At 39.6% G+C, this 23,617-nt stretch overlaps 1 protein-coding gene across 5 annotated transcripts in view; it reads left to right on the forward strand.

Annotated features, from left to right (window-relative positions):
• VPS13A (vacuolar protein sorting 13 homolog A) overlaps positions 1–23,617 on the forward strand; it is a 240,710-nt gene that overhangs the window by 209,863 nt on the left and 7,230 nt on the right. The window contains exons 66-69 of one of the 5 annotated variants that reach the window (XR_013541528.1): positions 390–435; positions 1,596–1,740; positions 2,944–3,058; positions 22,822–22,907. Coding sequence is in view for 3 of the 5 variants with exons in the window: in XM_020787772.3 (XP_020643431.3) it covers positions 390–435; positions 1,596–1,719; positions 2,944–3,058; positions 6,600–6,716 (402 nt within the window). In the remaining 2 variants the exon portion in view is untranslated. Of the gene's footprint in view, positions 1–389; positions 436–1,595; positions 1,741–2,943; positions 3,059–6,357; positions 7,171–22,821; positions 22,908–23,617 lie in introns of those variants that run through there. The other 4 variants (XR_013541529.1, XM_020787771.3, XM_020787773.3 and 1 more) reach the window with 4 other exon arrangements.

Here is a 23,617-nt window from a genome sequence, read left to right on the forward strand (position 1 = left end):
GATTTGGAATAGTATTTTATGTATCTCTGTGGAGTGATAAAGCTAATTTTATAAGATAATTATAAAAAAATTATATTTATGTTCCTGTATTAACTTTGGCATGTAAAGGGGCTGGGCTGGGGGTTGCCAATAACCTGCCCAGTGGAGCTCCGACTGTAGAAGTTTCCACAATCATATGACAAAGTGCCAGTTTTGTCTGGTCACTTGCCTAATTGCACAGCAGGCTCACATGATCAGATGTGTAACCAGCACCTTGTGTGATGGTTATGGCAGCTTCCACTGTTGGAGCTCTGCACATGTACATTTTGAAGAGGAACCGACCTTTATGTTTAAAATCTTAAAATCAATTTGAAGAATTGCACTGAGATTTTTCTGTTTTTCATTTATAGGGTTTTGTCAGTGGAATAACAGGAATAGTAACAAAGCCAATAAGAGGTACGTTCAATCTGTGCTGGCTGTTATCCAAACATAAAGCTGCTATTTCTTGAGAACTACAAACTGCTTTTTATCCTCTGCTTTGGGTTACTGTAGGCACATGGAACTTTCTTCTCCAAAGTTATCATTTATTTGTTTGCTCATTAGTAAATGACCTTGGTGGAATAAAGTCATTTATTTTGCACTGGCAAAGATCCATCATCCTACATATTCATTCATTTTTTCCTCAAGGTAAAAAAAAAAGATGTAGGACATAAAGACAAGGGGATGGGAGGAGGGGCAAGTACTGTATTTTTCTGTGTATAAGACACCCCCACCTTTCTAACCCAAAATTAAGAAATCAATATTTTAAACATAAAACAACATATTTTAATTTAATAATTAGGTAACATTTACATACCAGAACTGTCATATCACACATCACACTTTAACTTTATTCAGCCTTTGGGCTCAGAACGTTTGGACATTATGAGTCCCTGTTGCATCTGAGCACTGTTGCGGTTGGTTTGTTCAGCATCAGCTGACATCAGTTACATAAGGCTCATCGCTGGAGGAAGCTAAGTCTTCTGACTGTAGGAAGCTAAGCCTTGTGATTGGAGGCAACTAAGCCTCGGGACTGAAGGAAGCCTGTTTGCAGAGGGAAGTTATGGGCCATTTTGTTCTCTCCTCAGCTTACTTCTGTGTATAACATGACCCTTAATTTTTAGTCTAACAATTTTCGGAAAAAGTAGCATCTTATACACAGAAATATATGGTACTTTTCTCTGTGGACACCCATGTTTGTAGGGCATTTGCGTAAAATTTATTTACATTGTCTTTGATGTTCTTTATAGTCAATTTGAATTTCAAACCATTTTAGTATTTTATTTAGTCCCAGTATTGATATTAATGAAGTAGTTCAGAACAGTAGGACACCATCTGCATATAGATTTACTTTTTGGATTCATCATTAACTGTTGGCCGCTGTACCTTTGGGTTGGTATTGATCCGGATTGCAAGGGGTTCTGTTACTATAGCAAATAATATAGATGATAAGGAGCAAACTTGACTACTTCTATTAGATAATGCTGTAAGTACAGAAACCAGCTTGTTAGGGTGTATATAAGACTTTTTAAATTTAATTGTGATGTTTTCTTCTTTTTCTTATTACTTTTTAATAGGAGCCCAGAAAGAAGGAGCAGCAGGTTTCTTCAAAGGTGTTGGAAAAGGATTAGTAGGAGCTGTGGCAAGACCCACTGGAGGAATAATTGACATGGCTAGCAGCACTTTTCAGGGGATTAAAAGGCAAGAACACACTGATTGCTAGTGAGCTCTGATTTAAAATTTCTTTCCAAGTTATAATCCGTTTCCACTTCAAATGATTTTAGGAAGGGAGTAAAAGCACATCTTTTTAGACTGGTTTATGATTTCTGACCTGCTTTATGGTATTATTTTAACTGCATCCTTTGTGAATTTTATTTAGTTTCCTTATCTGTTTACTTATTTTAATGGCTTATTGTGGGATTGGCTGTATGATTTTAAGATTTATCTAAAATATGGGTTTATCTGTTGTTGTTTTGTTTTGTTTTTTGTAGTTTGTAAACCATCCTATATTTTAGCAGAAATGCAGGGTAAAATTTAGTTGAGGGAGGGAGTGACCGACCGACCGACAGACAGACAGACTGATTGATTGATTGATTGATTGATTGATTCAGGAGAAAATTATTCTTCTGCCAGTCCTATTTTTAATAGAACTAGTTATCACGACAAGTAAAATTGCATTGCACTGCTACATTGCAGTGCTCCACATTTTTCAGCAACTACTCAGGTCTGAATAATATTGTCAGTTTTAATAACACAGGTAATTCAAATAAAATAAAGTGACTTTTTAAAGCCAATAGCACAATATACTGTATAATAATTTTAATTTTAAAGTGCAGCTTTGTGGAAGCCATTTTTCGTAAACATCAAATACTTCATTAACTTGGACAAAAACAAGGGAAACATTTAAAAATATGTATTTTTTATATTTGTTACTGTCTTTTTGGCTATCAATACTGTGTTTCAGGAAGAAAAGCTGCACAGGAAAGCAATTTGCATTGGGACTGAATTGTGTGCAGGAAGGAGTTAACACTTTCTCCCCACTAAAAATTCACCTGTTTTACTCATCTCTTTCCCCTTCAGTTAGAAGTTAGCAAGGTGTTTTTCAGACAGGAAAATAATATATAGGTCATGCTACCCAGTCTTGTAAATAACCAGTGTGGTATAGTGGATAGGATGATGGACTGGGATTCAGGGTTCAAATTAAAATTAACTGGGAGAATAGAATTGGTAAAACTCCTCCTTCAGTATCTCTCAATAGGGTCGCTATAACTTGGTTCTGACTTGGCAGGACATAACAAACCCAATCTTAACTGATGTGGAAGTATTTTTGCAGAATTCGTATTTATCTTTCTAATGTAACTATGCATTTGGAAGCTTTTCAATGTTCTGTTTTGTTAAATATAAAAGTTTTAACCTTTTTTTCAGAGCTACACATGCTTCGGAAGATGTCATGAGCTTGCGCCCGCCCCGCTTCTTCGGTGAAGATGGAGTTATCCGACCATACAGATTGAGAGATGGGGCTGGAAGTCAGATGTTACAGGTGAAAGACATAAACTCTCAAGTAGATGTGATATAAAAGTATGTGTGTGTACATAAAATACACATGCATGTGTACACACATACAGAAGTAATTAGCATAATTCTTTGTTTTTTTAGTCTTATTTCAATTTAAACATTACAAGCTATATTTAATAAGTGGAAACCATTTTTTGATTTTGTATTCTAAGGATATAGTTGGTCATTTGTACCAAGAATAAAGATTTTATTTTTAGGTTTGATCATTCTTTAAAATAACTGTTATCAATAGAGATGTTATGTATTGTATGAGACCTTATACAGCTTCAGAGACATGATTGGTCCGTCCTTTTCTCTTCATCCTGTGTAAGGGCTCATTCAGATAAGTATTTGTCCTGGTTTGGTGTGCTGTGGGAGCAGATAGGTTTACTCTTTTTTTGACCAACCACACAAGCAAACCAGTTTGCCCCCAGAGCACCCCCCTGCACCTTTTTTAGCCCCTGTCAGGAGCTTCTATTTTTATTTTATTTTATTGGTGCAGGTTAATACACTGTAATTTAGTCTGTTTCCAGCACATGCAATTGCTGAGAACAGACTAAAATCAAGTCTTGCAGCTCTCAAAGCTGTCACAGCTCCTTCCAGTTTCAGTTTCTGAGGGGCAGGTGAAGTGATGGCAGGATGGAATCTCTTAGGCCGTTGCTGATGTGCAATGACCTCAAGTGATTCTATTTACACCACACCAGCCCTCTTCAAAAGTTGCTTCGCATAGGGATCCATTTGAATTACTTTCATGACTACATCTGCACAACCACTTCTCTGTGCCTAAAACTGGGGTGCACATTTTGCATGCTACAGAAGGACTGCATGGATTTTATGTGATAACATGTTCCACATAACAAATCTGTTTATTGAGTGAAAGAAAGGTCTTCCTTTCAGGATATAAAACATACCTTGGTGTGTATTTCAAAACCTGAATTATAATATCATAAAAATACAGTTTAGATACTCAACTGAACAGTTGAAATAGTTTTCCTCACATGGAAATAATGAAAAACATTTGTTTTAATCCTCCTGTGCACAGTTCTTAGTATTAAAGGATAAACTATTTTGAAATTAACTTGGAAATAGCTTAATTCTTAAGGATAGTTCTAAGTAAAAGTTTTATAAAGCAGGATTTTAAAAATATCCACAATAAGATGTAAGCATATGTAAGAAAACTAATGAATTTTTTCTAGAAATTGTGAAAAGCAAAAACAAAATGTCTTTTAAAATATTTTAGTGCCTTAGCTGTGTAATAAATGCAAGTGCCTTAATCTGAAGAGAAATAATAAAGGCAGATACAGTAGTGTTGAATAACTGCTTTTAACTAAATATTTTTAAAACATTGAACTAATGGTTTTTAAATTTCATATCAAGAGTTTCTTTACATGTATAAATATTTTAGTTGAATTGTTTAACTTATGTTTACTTTTCCTCTATACTATAAAATGATTCTGTTTTGAATACTACTTATTGCTTGGTACCATTTTTACATTGCTGACTTCTATTTCTTTGGAATAATTCCAAAAGAAGAACTGTAGGAAATTTATTCTAATAATCTAGTTTTCCACTTGAGGGTGGTTAATGGGTGTGTCACATCAGTTTTCCCTGTCAGGAGCTATGATTCTACTCAGTTCACTGCTCTTTAGTCCTTTATTCTTAACAGCTTGTTTCCCCTATTAAACATCTCAATTGTGGTTTGAGCTTTGAGTGTGAAATGAGAAAGAAGTTTACTGGTAACGTGAAAGTGTAGTAATGCCATTTTTTCTTCTTTCCTCATTGAATTAGAAGAAACATTTTAAGAACAGTACACAAATTCTTTAAGTAGTTTTAGTGCAATCAGAAAGTTGAGATGAAATCAAACTTAGTTATTTTGTCATCAAATTGAATCTGAATAGATGTCAAAGTATTTGCACAACTACTATTGCTAGAGAAGATATTACTGTCACACATTTCGTATCTGCTATTTAGAACTGGTTGAGCAAATCAGATTAGAAGTGTTAGTTATGTGAATGCATTTTGCACCCTCAACTAGTGTTAATGGCATTGATCTAGGCAATTCATGATCTAGACATTTCCATGAGGCAGATTAACTGTGTAGTTGGTGATGCAGCATGTTAGAAGGGGAAAATGCATTATAAAACCAATCTGTATTTGTGACACAGCTTGTAGAAGTTGGTGATGAACAGCAGTCGTGGCATTTTGATCCACAGTAGTAAATGTACTTTGAAGAGTACAGTATATGCATTTAGTGACTTGAAAATACTTCTGCATGACAAGTGATCACTCAGCATTTGTGGGGGGGGGGAGAGCCTGCTCTGTAGCTGTAGTCATTGGGGTAGTTACAGCTGTCTACTCATCTCACTCTGGGAAACATTTAGCAAAAGGGGACTCTGATCACTTAATGAGGCGAATCTCATAATCTTTTTTTCCCCTGGAAGGTAAATGCATCATGAATGTAAATTATACATTCAAAAAGATTACCAACTGGTACATCTGAAAGAAATTAGTATTCTCTGGTAGGTCATTTATCACAGAATACTGATTAAAATACAAGGTATTTCATCATGGGGTTAATTCATGGAAGCATTCCCCATTCCAGTGATACTTTTTTCCTTCCAGAAAACAATATTATTTACATGGACCTATTATTTCTGAGGAAACAAATGTAACACATTTCTTAAACATCTCAGTTTGGGTTGATAAGAAATTACCAAGAATTTCAAATGCATCACATTGTTTATTTACAAGTTTCAGTTCTGATCCCAAAAAATGTCAAATTCATACTATTTTATAAGAATTTATGGTTAATGTAATTAGATGTTTGGTTCTCTGCCTCCATTAACATGTGTTCCAAGGAAGGATACAGATCTGTATGCAGATCAATGCAAAACTGTTCTAATCGCACTCCACACACACCCTGATTCTTATGTTATATAGTAGTTTACAAAGGCCAACATTCTTTTCAGAAAGTTGATGGGCTTATGTAAGGGCAGTTGCTTAGCAGTGTTTCTGTTTGGATTGCCATTCAGCATGCAGTTGAGTGCACAACTGAGGGTATGACTGTTTCCTCAACCTAAGGAAGCAGAGGAGTGCCATGGATGAACCACAGTGTCAGTAGGCTTATTTGCATAATTTTCTACTTATGCTGGGCAAATCAACAAGGATGCTAAATTCACTTGATCTACAAACATTCTTCAAAAAAATGTAATATAACAGCGATCCACTTGTACCTATCCTTTGTAAATTCTAACTAATTAAGGGGTCTTTGTGACATTTTTGTAGAGTGAAGATGTTGCAGGATTTGCATAAATTTTAGAGTCAATACACGTGGACTTATTTGGCTGTGAGGTGTAATACAGGATTACAGTTGCTGTCATCAGAGACCTTCTCCGACATACTAGAACTCAATAATTGCAGTCATCTTTCATTTTTATTTTCATGTTTTGCTTTTTTTTCAAAAACTAACTAAATTTGCTGCCTTCAACTAACACTTCTGCTTCTTTCTTCTCTTATCATGCTTGCAGAAAATACAGGCCTTCAGAAAATGGACTATGTGTCATATTAGTGAAAGTGATGATTATTATTATGGTGATGATGATGATAATGATAATGATAGTAGCTGGGATAATACGCACTGTTGAACTGTCAACAGTTGAACATTGCTGCTACTTTCGATGTGATACCCCAAAAAAGTAAACATTACAGTAATTATTATAACATTGCATCTAAAATATAACTTTAAAATATACAGTAATTAAAATTGAGCAAAAATGCAAACCAGTATGTTTAAATTTGACTTTACTTGACCATTATTGAATTTAAGCACTGCTTCATGTTTGTCATTACCTTGTGACAGTGCCTGTTTCAGTCAACATTACATATAACTTCTTAAATACTATATTTACACTCTTATTTTAATTTCATACTTTAATGTTTGTGCTTCTTTTTAAAGAATGCCTTTTTAATGTGAGGAGGTGTTTATTGTTGTCCTGCAGGCTGTATTTATTGATGTTGTTACATTTAGATTTTATTTAGATATTGAAAATATTGTCTGAATATTCTGTAATAACAATAAATGAATCATTAAGAAAAGAATGATTTCTTCTGTTCAAACATCCATATTTGTATACAAAGTCATTTTTTTACTCCCATATCTTTTGCAGAAAAGCTTGTTTATCAAAATTAATTTAATTTTTACGGACATACTCATACTTCACAACCTTCCATTCTCAGGAATATTTTTAACTTTTTTTAAAAAAAAACTTCTATTTCTTTAGACTTTTATAGATCGTATTTTTTCTGTGTATGATGATACTTTTGTCTAAAATCTTTATACTAAAAATTTAGGGTAGTCTTATACACCGAAGTAAACTGAGGAGAGAACAAAAACAAGTGGAGGGGGAAAAAGATCGAAGCAATTGAGCCGCCGCAGAATTGCTTTGATCCGTTTCCCCCTCCTTTTGCTAAGCCCCGCAGGGCTTAGCAAGTGGAGGGGAAAGCAGGGTGCTTTGATCCCCCCTTTCCCCCCTTCATCATGCATCTGTAGGATCCCTTTCCCCATCCACTTGCCAGGGCTTAGCAAGTGGAAGGGAAAAGGGATCAAAGTGCTTTGATCCCTGCTCCCCCCTTGATAAATCCCATGGGGCTTAGCAAGAGGAGAGGGAAAGGAATTAAAGCAATCCCGTGGCTGCACAATCGCTTTGATCCCTTTCCACTTCCAGTTGCTAAGCCCCGCTTAGATTACAAAAATACGGTATATATCCTACAAAGTGCAAGTTGAAATGTGATTATTTTTATTATAGCCCTGTAGTTCAAATGGAAACTCCAGTAGAGATTTGATTTCTAGGCAAAAGTTGGGGGTTGGAGCTGCAGCCACTGCCATTTCTGAGGGGTGTTGCAGACTTGTTAAACAGGCCAATATGGGAAGAATAGAAATTCAAACTGAGGTGTTCAGTTAGTCAGACAATATTCCAAAGAACTGCTAACCAATCAGTGTGCAAGAAGAAAATAAGATTCAAAGGCTTTTCTTCATGTTCAGGAAATTTGCATCAGAGACTGTCAATGACTATCTCTCTTCTGATTTGCCTACAACTGGAAAATATACAGAAGAGTTAAAATGGGGAACCAGTGTTATCTTGACTGAAATCTTACATGTCTGAATCTTGGAAGAGAACTGAATTGTGTGCTTCCTGTTGCTGTAAAATATCACAAGTAGGTGATGAGAACCTTAGGTAGAGGACGATACAGCTCAGTCTAGATCAGTGTTTACCAACCTGGGGGGTTGGACCCCCAGTTGGGGTCATAAAGTGTTTTCTGCGGGGGTGTTGCAGGTCACCTTATATGTGTTGTAGCCCTTGTTAAATAATTTCTTCTTTGACCTTTTGGAGCAGGATCTCAAAGTTAGCATGTATGTGTATGTATGAGAAACAGGTTCTTTGAGGGGACAAAGTAGTGTCTACTTTCTGAGAAGCAATGACTTTACCCCATTAAAAATACCTTTTTATGGAAACGTGGCAAGATAGCATGCAGGTTACTTGGCTATTATAAAAGGTGGTTGCAACTTGGGAAAAGGTTGGGAACCACTGGTCTAGATCTACTGTAACTACAACACTGCCCCATTCTAGTTATATATTTAGTACATTGATATGTCGTGATATCTTCTTATATGTACTAAAGGTGTTCTTGTAATTGCAGTGGTATGAGAACCTGACTTCTCTCCCTGAGAATACATAATTCTGAAATATTAAAGAATTTTAGGGGGAAAAGCAGAGGAAGCCACGTTGCTCTTAAGAAAAATTAAAAATCCAAATTATTTGATTTCTTAGTATCTTGTAAACAGTAATTATGTGTCATTAAGTTCATTTTGATTTATGGCAACTCTCCCAGAACTTTCTCTATCCTGTACAAAGCTCACAGACTCCTTTGCTGGTGCAGTCAATGTCTGATACATTATTTGCATAGTTACATCATGTAAATTGATGATGTCATAAGCCATGAGTATTTTTTGGAAGTAAAATATTTCTTTCCCCCCAAGAAGTCCCCATGGAATCTCTTTTGACATCAGCAGGAAATCTTTGAGTGCCCAGGGACTGGATGGGTGTGTCTTTAATTTTTAAAAAAGAATGAAGTCATCCAGGTGGCAGTGATTGTGGTAATTAAAGACTTCCCCTAACTGGCCTACATTGGCTTCCCTGTGAAAAAAGAGATTTTTGTGAGGGGTGCAGAAATGGCTTATTTTTAAAAATCACCATAGCTGATAACTATCACATCATCTAGATGCTTTTGGTGGTGGCACAGGTGGCCACGTAAAGACTTGAATAATATTAAATTTAACTGTGCAGCAGTAGGAACCTACACTGGGGAAAGAAGCTGGGACTTCAGTGAATGTATGCAAGTTCAGCCTCTCCACACAATCTAGGTAAATCTATCCAATTTCTTTAGCTAATCTTGTGTCTAAAATTATCTTCAGCTTTATCAATATATAGGCTTATATTATGTTGCTGTACACTGTAAGATGATGTTTTCATACAATTTTTTCCCCTATTGATGGGCTAGGTGCTTTTAACCCACTCCTATTGTTGCAACTTCATTTTATTCAGTTAACAGGTGTCAGGGTTTAACTGAAACAATTTTAACAGATAATTTAAATTCAGCTAAGAGGCAAGGAATACTAAGGCTTATGCTTGTCAGAAAATTTTTGCCATTGTTTTGATTCCTTGAAGCTGACAAATTTGAGATTTGCAAATAGTTGGGGAGTGTTGACAAGGGTACCAGCCTTGAACACTGGTGCTATTGCTGCATGCAAATACTTCTTTATGGAGCAGTAGAGATTCAGACTTCTTAGGATATGGTAAATCCACGCTGAGAAATAGTTCTCAACAATACTGAGGAGAGCAGATTGACTATGACCAGCCATCCAAGACCTACCAACTGCACAAAAAAAGGCTCACTCTTTTGAAGGTCTGTCTTGTTATACATGAAGACCTGGAGATCTACTTGCAGCCTTATGAAATTTTACTGCATCGTGTGGGATGTATCACAGCAACTGGCTTCTTGCAGCCAAGGCAGGCAAAGGGCAGCCCAATCAGTTGGACTACAACCCTCTGCCATCCATCATGGGTGTGTCACCTTGTACTGATGGCAGTTGCAGTCTAGCAACCTCTGGGAAATGGCACTTCAGGGAGCCCAATCTTACAGGAAGAAATTATGAGGTCGCTGTGTACCTATTTGAATTATTTGTGGTAAAATAATGCATGCTTAATTTCCAAAATAATGTTATTGCAGATAAATGTTTATTCAAATACAAAAGTATTAAAAAAAGAGAAAGGAATCTATTTAAAAAACAACAACAGTGAGCAACTCCACAGGTTCCAGTTAAGCCGTTGTAGTGTCAGCCGCCTGTTCCATTTCCCATTGCTCGCTATTCTCCAGTGTGATCATCAACTTTCTTTTGCTGGGAGTCTTCTTCCAGAAGAACCACCACGGTCTCAATGCAAAGAATGCAGTACAGAAAGAGTGAGGTTGGTAGACTGCAGACAGGGCTGACGCAACACCTGCCACTGCCACAGGTAGAGGAGCAAATGGTACACGTAGCACCATCCTTCCCACACCTAATCAAGTACATGTTACCAAAATTGGATTACATTTTCTGAAGGCGAAGTGGGGAGAAAGAGAGCCATATGCATTCCTTATAATAATTGGAGGAAAGGAAAGATATAAATGTATTAGTGTTTTATTTGATGTTAAATTGTATCCAAGTTGTAACAATACTAATAAGGTTTTCAAGGTAAGTGAGATGTTTAAGATTGGTTTCTACCAGTGCCACCACCACTCCTGTGAGTTTCCATGGCAATAGCAGGGCTTCAGATGCACCTTTTATGAGTCCTAGTCTGTTACTATCTACTATGCCACACTGAGCACCCCATATAAATGTACAGTGGGGTCTTGACTTACGAACGGTTCGACATACGAACATTTTGACTTACGAACCGCTCTCATAGGAATATATGGACTCGACTTGCGAACTTAGATTTGAGTTACGAACTCTTTTCTTTCCTTTTTTTAAAAGCTAAGTCATCTTAGGTTAAAAGGAAAAAAGAAAAATATCCCCCTCTAGTGGCAGAAGGCAGAATAGCAGCTTTCCATTAGTTTCTATGGACGAAAAGAGCAGATACGGATTAAATGGTTTTCATTGCATTCCTATGGGAAATGCAGATTTGACATAAGAACTTTTCGACCTAAGAACCACCTTCCAATACGGATTAAGTTCTTAAGTCAAGACCCCACTGTAGTTAGTAAGTAAAGGCTGGATGGATGTGGCTCAGTTAGTTGGGTATTTGGCTGCAGAGTCAGATTAATTTGGAAGGGGACTATAAGGACATTGAGTTGAACCTCCTGCTCAGTGCAAGAATCCAAATCCAAACAGATCTGACAGATGGTTGCCCAGTTTGTTCTTGAAGTGCTCAGCACCTCTTGAGATAATTGGTTCCATTGTTGTATTACTCCAACCATTAGGAAATATTTCCTAATATTCAGCCTAAATCTGTCTTCCTGTAACTAGAGCCTATAAGTGATGGGCATGAAACAAACTATGAACTAGAAAAAAAACTGATGAACGGGGCTGGTTTGTTTCATGACCTAGTTTGGGGATCCTGTTTTGCTGAAGCAAAACTAAATGCTGAACTTTTTTCCCTTTGGCATTTCATTTGCTTTGGTGAAATAGGATGCTCGGCCATGTCCTTCCCACTGCCCTTGTTGCCTCTGCCTACCTGCTTTTGTTTTCTGCCACTTCCACATGTGCCATCCTCAAAGGCAGCAGGTCTAGCGTAACTGCCAAGAGCTGGCTACTGCCTCTGAGCATCCGCCCACCACCCAGCTGATAGGTGGGTGCATGCTGGGTTCACCACCAGTTTTCCAGTTCACGCCCATCTCTACTAAACATGCCCAGTTCTTTCAGTCTTTGCTGATAAGGCTTGATTTTCAGTTTCCTCATCATCCTTGTTGTCCTTCATTGAATGTTTTCTAATTTGTTGGCATTCCTCTTAAAGTGCAATGTCCAGAACTGGGCACAATAGTCAAAATGAGACCTAACCAGTGCCAAATAAAGAGGGATTGCTACTTCACAGGATTTAGAGACCATACTTCTGTTATTACACTTCTGTTGAATGCATCCCTAAAATCTCATTTGCCTTTTTTGCAGCCACATCACACTGTTGGCTCATATTCAGCTTGTGATCTACAACAATTCCAAGATCCTTCTCACTCATAGTAATATTGAGCCAAATATCCCCCATCTTGTCACTGTGCATTTGGTTTTTCTCCCTAGGTATAGAACTTCCCACTTAACCCGGTTAAATTCATTCTGTTGTTTTCAGCCCAGTGTTCAAGCCTATCAATATATTTTTGAATTTTGTTTCTGTCTTCAATAGTATTAGCTATTTCAACCAATTTTGTGTCATCCCCAAATTTGATAAGTATTCCCTGCACTGCCTCATCCAAGTCATTAAAAAAATTGTAGACAGGCACAGGACCTAGGACTGAGCTTTGCAGTACCCATGCTGCTCCTTCCAGTTTGAGAAGGAGCCATTGATCAGCACTGAGTACAATTCTGTAACCAACTACCCCTTTTCCCTGAAAATCAGACCTAACCTGAAAATAAGCCCTAGTATGATTTTTCAGGATGCTCATAATACAAGCCCTACCCCCAAATAAGCCCCAGTTAAGTGACCCCCCCTTCTGGTTGCTGCACCATTGTGCAGCAACCAGAAGAAGATGACATGACTGTAAAATAAAACATCCCCTGAAAATAAGCCCTAAGGCAATTTTTGGAGCAAAGATTAATTTAAGACCTTGTCATATTTTCAGGGAAACATGGCATGTAGCCACCTGAAACCTGTGCTATCCAGCACATACCTAGTCAGCTAGCTAATCAGCGTATAGGCCACTTTGTCAATGTCTTTGCTGAAATCAAGATATATGACATATATCTTGATAGAGCTTTATAATGAAAGAGTGAACCTGAATAAATCTTTCTGATTGCCTTAGAGTGTGTGGTTGACACTACTAATCAAACTAATGCTGTCACAGAGCTCGTTGGAAATTTTTCTCAAGTGATTGACTAGGACAGCTGATCAGCTAACTAAGACCACTGTAGGGAAAGGAAGTTGAATGCTTTGCAGGTGCCTTTAAATGTATTAAAAGACAAAAACAAGTGTTAAAGTTGTGAAAGCTTAGCAAAAATGGTCAGGACAAGTAGTAAAAGAGTAGAAATTACTGTACCTAAAAATGAATGATGAAAGTGAGAGTAAGACACCGCATTGCAAAGGAATGCTAATAATAAGTAGTAGGGAGCTTTTGGCAGTAAGTGCGCATAGCCTATAGGAAGAAAAGTGAAGTGTAAAGCAGGACTTTTTAAAACTTAACCTCATTACAGCTAGCTTTCTGCATACTTTTCTTAATTATGCCCCATTTTCATACACCAAGAAGTCATAGATTTGGAATGGATCTCCTAGGGCCTTCGACATCCTAATCAGCATCAAGAGTCATTACACACAGCTCTTTGAAGATCATCTTTTCATGAGAAGGAGATTCTGTCCATCTGCCACAAATGGTTTCCTGTATCTACACATACATGTCTGTGCACACACGCATGCACGTGTGCACGTGCGCACACACACATGCACACATACACACAAGAGGCTTCTGTGCTCATCTACAGTTAAAACAAGTTGGGCAATGTTGCAATTAAGGGAGTATCAATTGAGTTGGGAGTATCCAGTTCCTGTCTCACCACAGTATCAGCTCACGTGGGGGCTTTAGTCAAGCCAGTATTTCTCTCCTCCATTTTCATGTGCAAGGTGAGGATATGTTAAAACCATGTTCTGAAGATTACTAAGATCTTATTTCTAAAGCCATTTGAACACTTGAAAATACTACATACAATAAGGAGAAACAAGCTGAAACATCATCTAGAAAAAAAGAGCTACTCTGATTGGGAAAATGTGCTCATCTGAATGGAGGTGTGCAACTAAGTTCCGAATGGAATTACAGTCCTCACGTTCAGTGTCTAGAGGTGCTCCTGGACGCAAGCCTATTAAAAACAAAACAAGGTAGCATCGGTTACTAAGAATGCCATCTAGCAACTTTGATTCACAGGCTGTAGCCGTACCTAGAAAATGCATTTTGCCATAGCCATATGTGCCCCACTTACATCTAGATTAGCCTGTTGTGGAGTTGGCTTTAAAAACTGCTTGAAAGCTCCAGTATGCAGCCTTAACAGTTCAGGGGTAAGTGAGGTCTGGGAATCGGAATATATCATGTCTGTTTTGTGTTATGTGCACTGGTTGCTGGTCTGCTTCTGGACACTGGTGGCTTAAAATCCTAAACCTTAGAGCCACAGAGATCACAAACAAAATCACTGCTAATGCAGAGAGATGAATCCTCTCCCAGTCCCCAGTGATCTAGCTGTTGAGATTATTCTTGCCCTTTGCTAATAGCAGCAGGAAAGCAGTAATCTCAATGAAGATGGCTGTCAAGGTGCTTTTCTCCACACACTGCAGCAGCCTCTACAGAAGCCACTGCTTCTGAGCTACTAACAGGAAAACAAAAACTACCATAAAGATTCCTATATGAGGAAGGTATCATGTTACTACAATAATGCAGACAAACAAAATCTAAAAGCATTGTAATACATTGTGAAATATCATTTTACTATATTGTGAGATGCTTCAGGAATGTTAACTATGAAGGTGACCTGCAAATGCCAGAAAAAACATCTAGCAAAGTCTAAGATCTCTGTATGTAACCAGAAAGGATTGGGTCTGTTTTGAAACTAACAGGTTTATCTAAGTATGGGATTTTGTGGATTACAGTCTTCATAGACATGAACTATACACATATATTGTAGTTTTCATGGTAACATTCTCTACAATAAATTGTTCTGTAGTGTTCAGTACCCACACTTTAGGATACATTATAGTTAGCAAGAGTGTAGAATCTTCTGTTTCAATTGCAGTGGAAATTAGCATTTTTGTACATTATTTTGTCATCTCACACGATTCCACTTATTTTTAAAATGGATTATATTTTCCAAAATAATTTGTGTGCTCTTATTAAAACGCTCTCAGTGTTGTTAACTATGTAACTGAAAAATCTAAATAAATATATTCCTCCTTTCCAGCTAACTCCTAATTATTCTTTTTTCCTTTTCGTCTACAACATACCCTGTTTCTTGCCATCTTTGGGAAAAATTTTATTTCTTTTTATTTATGCAAGCTATGTTTTGTTGTATGTTATATGTTTAATTGTTTTATAATGTTTGTTGTAAGCCGCCTAGAGTGGTCACAATTGACCAGATAGGCGGGGTATTAAATCAATCAATCAATCAATCAGCCTGGGGAGGAGGGTTTTATTTAGGGCATGGCTATAATTGCATTTTGATGTTACATGCAGCTCTTTGATACCAGCACTGTTTAAATTGGGGGTTGGATCATATGCCCACTGGTAATAAAAGTGTTTAATGTTTACTTTTGAGTTTTTTTAAAAAATGGATGTTTTGTACAGTTCAGGAACCTGTTCAAGATGAAGGGCACCATGAGCAAATTTGATGTGTGTATAATGCAGCCTATTTTATTTGTTCTCCAATTGTTTGTGAATGTGGTAGATAAATTATGATACCATCTATTTCTTCTTTGTGGCCTCTGTGAATGCACACTAATGGGTTAAGTCTGCGCATGCGCAGAGGCCTCAGAATATTCTGGAGCTAAAGATCGCCCCCTGGGCCCATGTGGCCCGCCCGTCCTAGCGGTTGCCTCGATTCCATTTTTTCCACTGCTGCAGTAGGTCTCCTTTCTCTGGAGCTCTGTTGCATGGGACTTTGGAAGTGACTGATTGAGCGTTCCTTCACAGAAGGAATCCTTCACTACCATTCGTATTTTCCTCTTGTCTTCTCCCTTTTAAAAAAAGGGGGGTTTAGTATAGTCAAGTCCCCCCCCCGGTTTTCCCTTTCCCGCATTTCATGGGCCCTAAAATCTCCTTCAAGAGTTGCGTCTCCTGCCATTAAAAGATCCCTATGACCAACGGCCATAGACTTTGCCTTTTTTGCTTGGGTGAAACACACTTGCCTCAATCCTGTGCCCATTGCAGGAGTATCAGCAAACAGGCATTAAGAGAGCTGCGTTTACGCGCTTCTTTGTGGGAGAGGTCCTTTAAGCCTCCAGACATGGACACTCCATCGCTACCCAGATCCATCGCGTCTCCTTCTGGGACTTTTATCCAGTCTCCAAGGACTAAGGCTCCTGTATTCAAGCCTACCTCTCATACCTCCAAATCCAAATCAAAGCCTTCTTCTTCTAAGCCTAAGAAAAGTGCCTCCATGCCTCTGCTACAATCGACACTGCAACGGCCATCTTTCCGCTCTCTGACTTACATCGAACCGGTTAAAGTCTCTCCTCCCCCGGTTCGTGAGGACCCATTTTCTTCACGGCTCCTCCTATCACCACGGTACCATCCCGAGAATCATTGGTATCAATGAGCCCCGGTTCACCTCCGCCAGTACCATTGCAGTCAGGCTGAAGATCACCATGTCTTCCGGACCCAGTGATGGTGAAGAAAAAGAAGGACAAGACAAAGCATGTGGCACCGGCTTCCGGAGATTCCCAGCCTTTGAAGCACTTGAGGCTGAAGGTCTCCCAAAAATCTGGGGTTCGTAAATATCACCCCAAACACAAGAGGAGTCGCAACTCATCTCACGATTGGCCACGCATGCCATTTCGCCACAAGCACTTTAAACGCTGGCGCAAGCAGTTGGAACAGTGGTACAACCCCCACGTGCATTACGGGTTCAACCCCTCCAGTTCTTCCTCTTCATCATCAGCATCCTTCGATACTGACACTTTGGATGTCAACTCTTCATCTTCTCCTGCCAGAAACACTGATACCAGAGGTCGTAAGCGGGCCTGGTCCTCACTAGACCCCTCAGTACTGACCTCTCACAAGAAAGATTTTAGGTCGGTACCATCGGCTGCGAAGAGAGCCAAGGTGAGTGAACTCAAGAACAGCCAAGGCAAGACTCGCAACCATAATCTCCGTACCACCAGTGTGGATACTGTTGGTACCGTGTCCTCTCCAAAGCGTAGGGCTAAGACTTCTGCTGCGGTACCGATCAAACCCAGGAAACCCGTGAAACACCACCGACACCGCTTCCCATCTGCTGAGTCAGACTCATCATTCGGGACTCCGGTATCAAACACAGTACTGCACGCAAATGAAAGAGATTGTTGGCCACTTCGGCCCACTCTACACAATATACTCGTCACCACAGGGGTCTTTCTCCTTCTGACACATCGATGTCTTCAGAACCTGACCATTATGATTCGAATTCGACGGACTTTTCTCCTCGGGAGTCCTCGCCTAACACTAATACACTGGACTCGGACATTGACGATGCTAATCCTACCTCACCAGCGGCTGACTTCTCATCGTATTCCAACTTGATACAGCAAATAGCCAAGGCTCTAGATCTCTCAGTCCCATCAACTGCCTCAAGTCAAAACTGATAAGGTCTACGAAGACATCAATGAGGACTAGACTCCTCTACGTATGGCCTTTATCCCTTCGTTGCTACGTCCGCTTAAGCAAGTCTGGGACAAACCCTGCTCGGCACCTCAGATGTCACACCACATCGAGAATCTATATAAAACGCTCGGTACCGAGATGGACTTTCTGGCTAAACACTCTCCTCCTAACTCAGTAGTGGTGGATGTTACCCAGGCTAAGTCTTGAGCCAGCTCTAACACCACGCCCAACAATAAAGAGAGCAGAAAGCTGGACATCCTTTGCCGGAGGGCATATGCCTTGGCCTCCTTCACCCTTAGGGCTGTAAATTACATCGCAGCCATGGGTGCCTACCACAAACACCTGTGGAACCGTGCACACCCTGCTTTGCAGGTGGCTCTGGCAGAACTTAAGCCCCACGGACTTTCTTTACACCAAGAAGCCGTGACTCTTGCTAGGCAGAAAAGGGTGACTGCCAGATATATTACTGAGGCAGCATCTAAGAGCTTGATGACTGGAGTAGCCATGAGGTGCCACGCATGGCTTCAGTCAGCAAACGTTAACGACAATTCTAAGAAGAATACAAGACTTAGTTTTTGATGGTTCCAGTCTGTTTGATCCTAAGACAGACGATATCCTTGAGAATCTACAAAAGGTAAAGAAAACAGTCCGTGCTTACTCTTCACAACCATATTACAAGCAACGTTATCCTTGGAAGAGGCAAACCTCCTATCAACCATACAAAACATATCAAGGGAAACAAAGATATTACCCTCAACAGCCTTTGTACCCTGCTCGTCAACATGATCAGCGCCAGCGACCATGTCAGACCTCCAGGAAATCTGAATGAAAACCCAAGCAGGGTGTTTGACTTTCATTTCAATCTCACTTCTCACCCACCTGCCATTCATCCTACCCATCTAGCTCCTTTTTTACGTAATTGGGACGACATTACTTCAGATACATGGATACTTGCCATCATTGCCCAGGGCTATGCTGTAAAGTTTGTGGATCTTCCACCTCCACGAATCATCCTCACGCCTCCTTCCGACACCCTAAAGAGAGAGATAAAGGTACTCTTAGAAAAATCAGCCATACCACACACCTCCCCAGATCCTTCAGATCCAGTTTTTTTTCTCCAGATACTTTTTGGTTTAAAAAAAAATGACTCCTTTCACTTTATTTTGGACCTGCAGGATTTAAACTATTGCATCACTTACCGCCATTTCCGTATGGTAATCTTAGAACGAATCGTTCCATTACTCGATCACGGCGATTGGTTCTCGGTAATCGACTTAAGCAATGCTTATTTTCACATTTCTATCTGACACAATCACCGCAAGTATCTTCATTTCTCTCTTAGAAGTACCTTTTTCAAATTAATCGCCTTGCAATTCAGTCTCTCCACAAAGCCGCGTGTCTTCACAAAATGTATGGCGCAAGTGGCAGCGTTCCTATGCACAAGAGGGATCAGTGTATTTCCATATATAGATGATTGGCTACTGGTAGCCCCCTCGAAACATCTAGCAGAAAGCCACACCAAGACAACTCTGTCCTTACTGGAACATCTGGGACTCCAAGACAATTACAAAAAGTCAATGTTAATTCTCAAGTGGCAAACTACATAGGTGCCGTACTAGATACGAAGAAAGCAAGAGCTTTTCTCCCATTGGAACAAGCAGTCAAGATCTGATCACTAATACACCACTTCATGCCCCTGCTCTATGTCACGGCTTGCCAAACACAAAAACTTCTGGGCCTCATGGCATCCACCACGTCTATACTCCAGCATGCCAGACTGAAGATGAGGTCACTTCAGGCCTGGTATCTATCACTCTTTGATCCTCTTCTCGACCCGCCCAGCCTGCGTCTTCAGGTCTCTCCCAAGTTAGCACAACAGCTCGCCTGGTAGACTAATCCACACAATCTTTTCATGGGTCGTGCCTTTGCCTCGCTCCTCCTCACCTTGCGAATCACCACAAATGCCAGTCCGGTAGGTTGGGGTGCACAATGCAGCCACCTGCAAGTCCATGCCTCATGGTCGCTGAAAGAACAGAAACTCCACATCAACAACTTAGAACTTCTGGCGATCTTCAAAGCTTGCCGTGCTTTCTTTCCCATCATAGCGGGCATGGCAGTGCAAATAATCATAGGCAATACGACTGCCATGTTCTACATAAACAAGCAGGGCAGCACACACTCACCTCCTCTTCTATACTTGACAGTTCAATTTTGGGAGTGGTGTCTGGATCACCACATTTTTCCATCAGCGATACATCTCTCCAGACAGGACAGTACTTGGGCAGATTGTCTCAGCAGGATGATAACCCAAATGCACGAGTGGACCCTCGACCACAATGTGATCACATCTGCAGAAAGTGGGGATATCCAGATATAGATGCCTTTGCCACACAACGGAACACCAAGTGTGTTGCCTACTTCTCCAGAGCGGGAATAGGAATGGGCTCAAAGGGCGACACTCTCATGATGCAATGGGACAAACATCTCTTGTACATGTTTTCCCCCATCCCGCTTATCCTCAGAACCATTGTCAAGATACATCACGACAATGCGAATGTCATCCTTGTTGTTCCTTGTTAGCCACGTCAGCTGTGGTTCACAATGCTGAAGACCATGTCTGTGGACTCCATGAGACTACCATCTATCCCACACCTTCTCACACAACATGACAGGCCTACGTATCACCCAGACATACTTTCTGTACATCGGGGTGGGCAATGAATTTCTATAGGGAGCCACATGAAAAATCTGAACTATGTTTGGGGGCCAAACCAACTTTACATAAAAATAAAATGAAACAGTGATGTTATGATTGTTTTTATTTTAAATTTGTTAATCTTCACAAATACTAAAGAGGTTTTTTGTGGTATGTTAAAGATAAGCAACTGATCAACTTTAGACCAAAAGCTATAAATGGTTTTGATGTTCAACTTGTTCAGTGAGAGAAAACCAGTCTGTCTTGGGCTTGAACAAGTGCTTGAACACCGGACTGGAGCGATGACCGGCGGGCTGAATAGGAGCGGCTCGCGGGCCGTATGTGGCCCTCAGGCCGCACTTTGCCTGCTCTACATCTAACTGCTTGGAGAATAGTATCTTGGTGAATATCATCCTTTCTCATTGTTGGAAGCCTTCTACGAAAACCTTATACAAGAGCAAATGGCTTGCCTTTGACAGATTTGCAACGTCACGAGGTTCGCCAGCCTATTATCCTACCTACCCTTTTTCCTCGACCGTCTACTCCTATGGAGAAGTCTTTGCACCTGCTAGATGTTCGCTGGGCGTTATCTTATTACATTCAGAGAACTGCTCCATTTAGACAGTCTAACCGTCTCTTCGTTTCACCTCATGCGCCTCACAAGGGCTTACAAGTTTCCCCTCAGACTATTTCTAGGTGGCTGGTCCAGACTATTTGCCTTACCTATGAACTACAGTGGGGTCTTGACTTGAGAACATAATCCGTATTGGAAGGCGGTTCTCAAGTCAAAAAGTCTGTAGGTCAAGTCTCCATTGACCTACAGTGCATTGAAAACCGATTAATCCCGTAACAGGCCGTTTTTGTTCCATTTTGGTTTTTTTCTGGTCTGTAAGTCAATTCTCAGGCTGCAAGTCAAACCTAAATTTTGCGGCCAGAGAAGTCTGTAACTCAAAAAGTCTGTAAGTCAAGCCGTCTGTAAGTCAAGGGTCCACTGTAGCCCACAAGCCTCTGCCGGGCTCCATTAAGGTGCACTCTACCAGAGCAGTAGCTACTTCCATGGTTTTTCTGAGGGGTGTCCCTCTCCAGGACATATGCAGAGCGGCAACGTGGTCTACACCTTCTACGCTTGCATCCCATTACCGGCTGAATGTCTGTGCCAAGGAGGATGCTAGATTTGGACATGCGGTCCTTTCTTCTGTATTGCTGTGACGTCCCTCCACCATTTCCATGTAAGCTTGTTAATCATCCATTAGTGTGCATTCACATTGGCCACGAAGAAGAGAGGTTAAATACCTGAAACTTTGGTTCTTCGAGTGGTCCTCTGTGAATTCACACTTCCCGCCCATCCTCCCCTCTTTCTGTCATGTCTGTCTCTACCTTTGAGCAGCAGCAGATTTGAAGAACTGAGGTAACCGCTAGGACGGGCGGGCCACGTGGGCCCCGGGAGGTGGTCCTAGCGGTTTTTATTCCGAGGCCTCTGCGCATATGCAGACTTAACCCATTAGTGTGAATTCACAGAGGACCACTCAAAGAACCAAAGTTACAGGTAAGTAACCTCTCTATCTTAAGGAAGATAAGTACAGCCTGTACTGTATTGTGTTCAATGTGTTAAACCCTGTGTATAAGCTTAGAGTGCAACAATTGAAGCCATAATATTATGTGCCTTCTGGTTACTAAAAGTTACTGAAAGTCCCTAGAAAGAATTACTGCAAGAATTCAGTTTGAATTGGAAATGTTTTTTTGTTTTTTAAATAACTGCATTTGTCTAAATTCAGGCAATATTGAAAATATTGAGTACTTCGAAGTTTGCAACAGTAGCTCAAAACAAACCCAATATTGTGCATTCGTCATTTGAGATACAAATTTTAGAATTGCCTGTTCACACAATCCAGCCCTGGATATTCAGAAAGTTGTTTGGGGGTGGGAGAAGGACACTTGATAAATTTTTATATGAACGTTTTATATTACAGTCAAAATCCTACTACTTACTCACAACAGTGCAAATACAATGGTGGAAATTACAGCAGCAAATTGTTGCTCATTAACAAACCGTCATGTGTGTATTCTGCTTCACACTCCAGACCCATGAGTGGGTATACAGAGAGGGATACAAGTAATCTCTAGCAGTTTTTAAGCTCCAGAATATTCTGAGGCCTCTGTGCATGTAAGATACAAGCAGCAAGTAATTAACTTGTGGTAGTTTATTGCTGTGGCCTTTACACCACTGCAACTTTTGCCACCCTAATAGGATTCTGACCAGTGAGGCCAAAAGTCCATAAACTCTGTATTAAGGTAGTCCAGAACCTAGTTGAAAGGTACGTACTCATAGCAGATATCAGTTGCTCCAAATATATGAGAGGCATTTATGTTTTATAAGATTTTATAATAAGTTGAGGTGAAATATAATTAAACTTTAATATTTTCCTCAGAAATGTCTGCACTCTAGGAAATTCTATACAACTTTCTTTTTCTTCTAGAATATTGAAAATGGAAGATTTGCAAAACTGAGATATTTTACACATGCAATGGTTAATAACACAGATTTGTTAATGGTAACAAAAACGTAAGTTTTCCTTTTGTCTGCTAAATTTTTACAAGCTGCATGTCACTTCGCTTTTAATTAAAAAACATGAAAAAACATTTAGCAGTTAACATATTTCTCAGTGTGTGGTAACCAAAGATATACAGTCCTCTTGCCTTTAGGGTCAGTTTAAAATAAAACATGCTTTTAAAAATGCATAGCTGTTAGGTTTTTCAGTGTAGGTTGCAAGCAGCTTCACCATGTTTATGGCTAGAATTATGCTGAAATCTTTGGTGTAGAAGCGAAAATCTGGAATTAGATACATAGGAATTGGAACTGCATTTAATGTTTTCATTTACTTAGGAACAGTTGAATTACTAATGAACAGCTGGATAACAATAACCTAAATTTGACTTAACCAAAATGTATGATAATCTCTAAACCAGCCATTCTCAGCTTGTTTTATATAAAGAAATATAGACCAAATCACAATTGAATACGTCACTTAATTAACCTTATAAGTTGGTGTGAAGTGACCAGTCTATGACCCCCTTCAAATGTACCAGGGGCCCCCAGGGGAACATATAGCTTCCATTGAGAGTGGCTGATGTAAACTGTACCCTTCCTGTATTTCTTCTGTATAAATTAATACAGAATTACTTTTTTGAGGTCAAACCTTGATATATAGTGGTTTTTATACCCAGTTCTTCTTCATTTGTATTAGAAGCTATCCAGCTTCTTGAGTGGAATGA

This window comes from Pogona vitticeps, chromosome 2 (assembly GCF_051106095.1).
Source record: "Pogona vitticeps strain Pit_001003342236 chromosome 2, PviZW2.1, whole genome shotgun sequence".
Lineage (NCBI taxonomy): Eukaryota > Metazoa > Chordata > Lepidosauria > Squamata > Agamidae > Pogona > Pogona vitticeps.